At 37.2% G+C, this 8,620-nt stretch overlaps 1 protein-coding gene across 1 annotated transcript in view; it reads left to right on the forward strand.

Moving 5' to 3' along the window:
• The window catches only part of LOC124794099 (venom serine protease-like), a 283,573-nt gene extending 275,472 nt beyond the window's left edge, over positions 1-8,101 (forward strand). The window contains exon 8 of the mRNA XM_047258072.1: positions 7,757-8,101. Coding sequence (XP_047114028.1) covers positions 7,757-7,776 — 20 coding nt within the window. The 3' untranslated portion in view covers positions 7,777-8,101. The remainder of the gene's footprint in view (positions 1-7,756) is intronic.
• Positions 8,102-8,620: the final 519 nt, after the last annotated feature.

Genomic DNA, 8,620 nt, shown 5'->3' on the forward strand with positions numbered 1-8,620 from the left:
ATAGTATTTTGCTGATGTCAGCCTAGTGGGTTGATAAAATAAATCAAGGACTGTGGAATCAATTTTACACTGCCAGTTTAACTACAAGCTGACTTGCACAGAGTTTTATAAATATGTAAAAGGAAAAGAGACTTGCTGAAAAAGGTGAAATCTTCTGAAAATTTTGGTGTACCAACTGCTCCTGCTGCAACAAGTTCCATGAAATTGTGTTCTAAATAAAAAGGAATTGTATTTATAAAAAATTTTATGTCATTCCTACACTCCCATCTCAGTGTCTTGATGATGTCCCAACCACAAAGGGTGTTCAAAAAGTTTTGAACAGTCAGCTATAATTTTTTTTATTATTTGCAGGAGGAGAATGAAATTTTTTGTGAACTTACTTGGAACATTTAGCTATACATTGAGCCTACTCAATGTAGTCTCCATCAGCTGTGATGCATCTGGCCCAACATTCTTTCCATGATGATGGTAAAATTCTGGGGATTGACTTTTACACCATTCTTGACACAGGAAATACGGTCTTTCTCACTATCAAATGTTTTACCGTACAGGTGGGCCTTCAGACGACCAAAGCTGTAAAAATCAGATGGCGCCAAGTCCAGACTGTAAGGAGGATGAGGAACAATTTTCCAACCCATTTTCCTGATTTTCTCCTGTGTCATAAGGGCTGTATGAGGTTTGGCATTGTCATGGTGTAGTCTGATGAGCTACCCCTGAAGCTATGGTCTGTGGGTCTTGATGACACATTGCAGCTTGTCCAATGACAAACAGTAATGGTCCCAATTAATTGTGGAGCCAGGTTCCAAAAAGTCAATGAAAATGACACCACACTGATCCCAGAAGAAGGAGGTCATCACCTTTTAGACTGCTGTTCGTGAAAGTCTTCGTTTCTTCTTCCGAGGGAAACCCAGATGACACTACTCTATCAACTGGATTTTGCTCTCAGGCTTCAGACAAAAACAACCATCTTTCATCCTGAGTAATGACGCTGTCAAAACATTGTTTCCACTCTTCAGTAAAGGTCTGCATGAGGCCCTTGCACTCATTCTTCCCCATCGTTTTCATTTCTCTTGTCAATAATCTAGGCACCCAATGTGCACAGATTTTTCTGTACCATAGTGACTGTACCAGTGATACCACACTACTCACAGACAAATGAGACATTTCAGCAAGCTGTCATGTCATCACACATCTGTGATTTTGGATGATTTGATCAATGGTCTCCTTATTCACATGACTCACTGCCGTCAACAGTCTACCGCATCTTGGATTGTCCAGTAGAGATAAATCACCTTCTTTAAACCTCTACAACCACTGCTGAATACTGCTACAATCCACTGTGTTCTGCCCGTAAAAAGGGAGCAACTTCCTGTGAATCACTGTGGCAGAGTCATCGTTGGTCTTGAAGAGGAACTCCATCACCGACCATTATCGCAACCTGACATCTACTTTATGTTGAATTATGGCTCACCTGTAAATAAAAGAAAATACTTTTATATACTAACTTATAGCTAAATGTTCCAAGTATGTTCACAAAAAATGTCATACTCCTCCTGCAAAAAATAAAAAAGTTAGAGACGACTCTGCAGAAGTTTTTGAATATACTTTGTAGATATGGTAAACCTAGACATACTGGAAAATATTTAACAGAAAATTCAACTTATGATTGGGACCTGTGTACTGATACTGGCTCAACATGTGAGAAAGTTCAAGCAGAATTAAAAGGTTTGAATGTAATGCTTTGACATATCTCTGAAAAAGAGAAGTTAGAAATTACAAATCAAATCAAAGTATTTAGCATGGAAGACCAGGTTCATATGCCAAGGCTGTTAAATTTTATTGTAAGTGTACAGCAAATCAAAGAAGTCAAAAGATGGAGGAAAATGAAGCAGTATACATGGACTATTTAAAAAAAGGAAAAAATAGTAGCCTACCCTTGCGAAGTATCATCAGTAATGATGCTTATTACAAGTGTCAACTGTGGTTTTACAACTACAAACTTCATCAAATGTCCAAGAGTGATGCAATATTTTATACTTACACTTAGGATGTAGGGAGTAAACGAGAGAATGAATTCGTTAGTTTTTTGTACAATTATGTGACTGAAATCCATGATTCAAAAATAAGGGTTCTTGTAATATTCTGTGATTTGTGCTCAGGACAGAATAACAACTGTGCAGTGTGTTTTTATTTATTTATTTATTTATTTATTTATTTATTTATTTATTTACTGTTCCGTGGGACCACATTAAGGAGAAGTCTCCATGGTCATGGAACGAGGCAATACATGAAATTATAACACGACTGTAGAAACTGATAAAATGAAATATAAGAAACATATTCAGGCGACACGTCGTTAGTTTAAATAAAGAAAATCAAGAATGTAACACTGGAATTTGCTTAATTTTTTAGCTCTTCCAGGAGCTCCTCGACAGAATAGAAGGAGTGAGCCATGAGGAAACTCTTCAGTTTAGACTTAAAAGTGTTTGGGCTACTGATAAGATTTTTGAGTTTTTGTGGTAGCTTATTGAAAATGGATGCAGCAGAATACTGCACTCCTTTCTGCACAAGAGTCAAGGAAGTGCATTCCACATGCAGATTTGATTTCTGCCTAGTATTAACCGAGTGAAAGCTGCTAACTCTTGGGAATAAGCTAATATTGCTAACAACAAACGACATTAAAGAAAATATGTACTGTGAGATATACTGTGAGCGCAATGTCAAAATTCCCAGACTATTGAATAGGGGTCGACAAGAGGTTTTCGAACATACACCACACATAGCTCGAACAGCCCGTTTTTGAGCCAAAAATACCCTTTTTGAATCAGAAGAATTACCCCAAAAAACAATACCATATGACATAAGTGTATGAAAATATGCAAAGTAGACTACTTTTGGTGTTGAAATGTCACTTATTCCAGATACTGTTCTAATGGTAAATAAAGCGGCATTTAGTTTCTGAACAAGATCCTGAGCATGGGCTTTCCACAACAGCTTACTATCTATCCGTATGCCTAGGAACTTTAACTGTTCCGTCTCGCTTATAACATGCCCATTCTGTCTGATTAAAATACCAGTTCTTGTTGAATTGTGAGTTAGAAACTGCAAAAACTGAGTCTTACTGTGATTTAGCATCAAATTATTTTCCACAAGCCACGAACTTATTTCATGAACTACATTATTTGACAATGTTTCAATATTACACACAAGATCCTTCACTACCAAGCTGGTGTCATTAGCAAACAGAAATATTTTTGAATCACCTGTAATACTAGAAGGCATATCATTTATATAAATAAGAAACAGCAGTGGCCCCAGCACCGATCCTTGTGGAACGCCCCATTTAACAGTGCCCCATTGGGACTGAACATCATTACCACTCTCATTATTGCGGAGAATTACCTTCTGCTTTCTGTTCTTAAAGTAATAGGCAAACCAATTGTAAGCTACTCCCCTTACTCCATAATGGTCCAACTTCTGCAGTAACACTTTGTGGTCAACACAGTCAAAAGCCTTCGTTAAATCAAAGAAAACACCTAACGTTCGCAACCTTTTATTTAATCCATCCAAAACCTCACAGAGAAAAGAGACTATAGCATTTTCAGTTGTTAAGCCATTTCTAAAACCAAACCGTACATTTGACAGCAAATTATGTGAATTTAAATGCCACAGTAACCTTGTATATACTACCCTCTCGATAACTTTAGCAAACACCGATGGCATAGAAATAGGTCTATAATTATCAACATTATCCCTGTCTCCCTTTTTATAAAGTGGCTTCACTACCGAGTACTTTAATCGATCAGGAAACTGACCACTCCTAAAGGAAAAGTTACAGATATGCTAGATACCCCGTCATATCCATGAGAGTTCTTGGTCTTTAGTGATTTAATTATTTACTCAATCTCCCTCTTGTCAGTATCATGGAGGAGCATTTCAGATAACAGTCTCGGAACACTTTTTCTACGAGCGCTATATGATTCCCTGTTGGGACTAGGTTTCTATTTAGTTCACCTGCTATATTCAGAAAGTGATTATTAGATACTGTACATATATGCGACTTATCAGTAACATTTCCTCTACGCACTGATTTCCTTGACCTGTCTCTGCAGACCAGCCACTTCCTTTACGACTGACCATATGGTTTTAATTTTATCCTGAGACTTAGCTATTCTATCTGCATACCACATACTTTTTGCCTTCCTAATAACTTTTTTAAGCACCTTACAATACTGTTTATAACGGGCTGCTGCATTTAGATTTTGACTGTTTCTAACGTTTTGATATAATTGCCACTTTGTTCTACAAGATATTATTATACCTTTAGTCAGCCACCCAGGCTGTCTGTTTGTGCTAGTACCCTGTTTTGAACATTCTAATGGAAAGCAACATTCAAAGAGCACCAGAAAAGTCTTGAGGAAAGCATTATATTTATCGTCTACTGTATCAGCACTATAAACATCTTGCCACTCTTGTTCCTTGATAAGGTTTACAAAAGTCTCTACAGCAACAGGATCAGCTTTCCTAAAAAGTTGGTAACTATATTTAACATGTGTTGGAGCACAAAAATCTTTTAGACTTAAAATTTGTGCATCATGATCTGAAAGGCCATTCACCATTTTGCTAACAGAATGCCCTTCTAGTAATGACGAATGAACAAAAATATTGTCTATGGTTGTTCTACTGTTCCCTTGCACTCTCGTTGGAAAGAATACGGTTTGCATAATATTACATGAATTAAGGAGGTCTACCAGCATCCTCTTCCTTGCACAATCACTTATACAATTTATATTGAAGTCACCACATATAACTAACTTTTTGTATTTCCTATAAAGTGGACCAAGAACCTCCTCTAGCTTTAGCAAAAATGTTGTGAAATCGGAGTCTGGGGATCTATAAATAACAACAGTAAGAAGTTTAGCTCCACTAAATTTAACCACACCTGCACAACATTCAAACACCTTTTCAGTGCAGTACTTTGAAACATCAATTGACTCAAATGGGATACCGTTTTTCACATACAGGGCTACTCCCCCACACCGCAAAGAGCTCCTAGAAAAGCTGCCAGCCAACCTGTATCCTGGTAAAGGAAGCTTCTGAATTATCTCCTTATTTAAGAAGTGTTCAGATATACCAATAATTTCAGAGTCAATATCTATAAGCAGTTCACTAACTTTATCTACTAGTACTTTACCTAACTTTATCTTCACTACATTGTCCATATGTTTTTACATCTTCACTACATCAACCATAGATAGTTCCAAAATAATATTTCCAATAAAAGGACACTCTTAATGAAACATGATAAAAACTTTAGCTCAATAAAGTAGAAAACTATTGCAGAGTTACCAAATGACTGGATTAAGGCTTTTGGAACCACAAGAGTGAATTAAAGGCCTTACAAAGTCATTCATGTTCAACAATAGATTATACAAGATAGGACTATGATTTGAAAAGCATGTTACAAACTGAAGATTTTTTTTTTTTCCTTACGTATCAACTGCAGCAACCTGATGAATTCTTAAATTCTTATGCCCACATTGAACATGTAGTGATATGTGTTTTGTAAGGTAAATCAAGAATCTAGAAAGTGATGGACTTACCATGTTCTTTTGTGGCAACACATGTTCTTCTTTTGCATGTATCGTCTTTTATATGATATAATTTCAATTGTTATTTTTTCTAAGGTACTTCCTCTACAGTCATTAAATTTGGCTTGATAATTGTATTGGTTACACTTGACTGAAGCATTTTAAGTATTTTTTGTAATCTTGAAAGTTTAAATTTCCTCTCCTTAATAATTTACTAAATGTGATTTCCCCTGTTCCTTTGTTGGGCTCTTCATAAATCATTTTATGAAACTTTCTTACAAACTATCAACCTTAGGCTCCTCTCTGTGTTACTTATTCTTGCCAAATAGAAGTAGGCAGTCTGGAAGTAATAAGAGTACATATATTTGCACTTTCTATACTGATTCAACAATATTTGCCAAGTGATTCTACTGTAGGAAGTTTTTGAATGAGCCAGCAGTCTTGATCCTTCCCTTGATGTCATCCATCAAGTCACTCAGATGTTAAACCCTAGAACTGGTATGATGAGTTTTCAATGACAAGGAAATGAAATGATAAATTGAGAACTGTTTATTCCCTTGTTATCTCTCTTTCATACGAGTGTAGCTTTCAGACTGATAGTAGGTTTAATATAATTTCTTTTGCTAAGACTAAACCCATTCAGTTATCATGGATACAAATCATATACAAAAATGTTTTCTCAAACAGTGTGTTTCTTAGAACTGCTCTTATGCAGTGATCAGCCAGAACATTAGACCGCCTACCTAATAGCCGGTATGTCAACCTTTGGCATATAACATTGACAGCATGTCATGACATGGAAGTAATGAGGCCTTGGCAGCTCACTGAAGGGAGTCAACACCTTATCTGCACACACAAGTTACCTAATTCCAGGGATGGGGTGGGGGGTGGGGGTGAAGAGCTCTGATGCTATGTGCCATCTTCAATTACACCCCACAGATTGGGTTCAGATCTGGCAAGTCAGGAGGCCAGCAAATCAGATGGAATTCACCACTGTGTTCCTCAAACCATTCCATCACATTCCTGGCCTCATGACATGGTGCACTATCTTGTTGCAAAATACCACTGGCAGTGGGAAACATGATTTAGTTTATGGTCTGCAACCTGTTTATGGTACACGTTGGCTGTCATGGTGCCTTGCACATGATCCACTGGACCAATGGATGCCCACTGAGTGTTTCCCAAGGTATAACAGAGATGGCACCAGCTTGTTTCCATCCCACAGTACAAATGTCAAGGAGCTGTGCCCCTGGAAGATGATGGATTCACGCCCTCTCGTTGGCATGATGAAGAACATATTGGAATTCATTAGACTGTGCAACACTCTGACAATGCACCAACATCTAGTGCCAATTGTCACATGCCCATTTCAGTTATAGTTGCCAGTGTTGTAGTGTTAACATTCACACATGCATGGGTCATTGGCTGTGTAGGCCCATCTTTAGGAGTGTTTGGTGCACCGTGCACTCAGGCACACTTGTCCTCTGACCAGGATGTTAGTTCTGCCACAGTTTACTGCTTATTCTGTTTTACTAGTCTCCCCGGCCTACAACATCTGTTATACATAATGAGAGATTTCCAGCCGACTCCACGACATCTGGATGTGGTTTCACCCAGGTCTCGCCACGTGTTGAAGACACTCACCAGAGCACTCCTCAAACATCTGACAAGTTGTCCAGTTTCTGAAATGCTTATGCTGAGCCTCTGGGCCATCACAATCTACCTTCAGTCAAACTCATACAGATTGTGTACCTTCCCCATTCTACACACAGAAAGCACACTCACTGATACTACATGCACTCTGTGTGTGTGTGTGTGTGTGTGTGTGTGTGTGTGTGTGTGTGTGTATGATTAACAGTCATTCCTCGCCAGGTGACGCTATTGCCTGGATGGGTTTATATTGATAGTAGGTCAGTGATCATAATGTTCTGCCAGATCAGTGTAATATCTTTAATAAACCAAATTTCATTTAAACCAGATGAAATATATCACAGTTGGCTTCTTTTGTAACTTCTAGAGCAACTTATAATAGACAGGTTTAAATGATGAAAGAAATTATATGTACTGAAAATTTAATTTATCTTTATCATTACATATGATAAGCTTAAAACAATAGCAGATTTTACTGACTATTAATGCAAATGTATGGGTTTTCTTTGTTACAGACACATTCTGCATTGCTTAGTGCAATTGGAATGTCTGAAAGTTGGTGCTGCTGAACATTCAGATAGCAAATACTGGACAGCTGTGTGAACTTCGGAACACATGACCTCTGTTGTTTGTTGTTACATTGTTATATCAATATTAATAAAAATATCATGCAAAAATTGTGACTAATTTGACTTTGTGTTGATTATAAACTTGAGAAGCTCCAAAAGGAAACTGTGTTGATGTGCCAAATGAAATGCCATTCTGTATTCAATGTGAGTCACTGACATTGTTGTGGAGATAGTGTCATTTTATCTTTAGAGATTAGTACAGTACACTACATTTTTGTGTTTATTTGTCTACTTTTGGTATTGTTTCTTAAAATACCTTGAAGGGAACCTAACAGATTCAAGCAAATTCTTCATCCAGTGTGTGTGTGTGTGTGTGTGTGTGTGTGTGTGTGTGTGTGTTTGTTTGTTTTATGTTTTCACTTTTTGATGTAAAAAAGACTATGGCATGCTACCTCCAACAGGACCATTCCTAGTGAAACACTGTTGTGCTGAAACTAATATTTAGGTTGCTAACAGGTTTTCTTATTTAGGTATTCATTGTGTTCTATAAACAATAACACAAAAGTGTCTCTTCAGAAATGAACAAATACCATTAGCAGAAAAGTTATTTCTTCAAAACCATCTGCAGTTTCTCCAGTAATATTAAAGACAAAATGTTTATCTGCTAATGCTTGCTCAATATTTGTCTGCATATGTTGTTAACTATCCAAAGTTAATAATAGTTTGTGTTTGCAGTGCTGGATCAAAGTACCTTGTTGGCAGTTTAAAGCATTACTGGGCATGAAATGAATAAATGTGGTTTGGATAATG

This window comes from Schistocerca piceifrons, chromosome 1, assembly GCF_021461385.2.
Source record: "Schistocerca piceifrons isolate TAMUIC-IGC-003096 chromosome 1, iqSchPice1.1, whole genome shotgun sequence".
Classification (NCBI taxonomy): Eukaryota; Metazoa; Arthropoda; class Insecta; order Orthoptera; family Acrididae; genus Schistocerca; species Schistocerca piceifrons.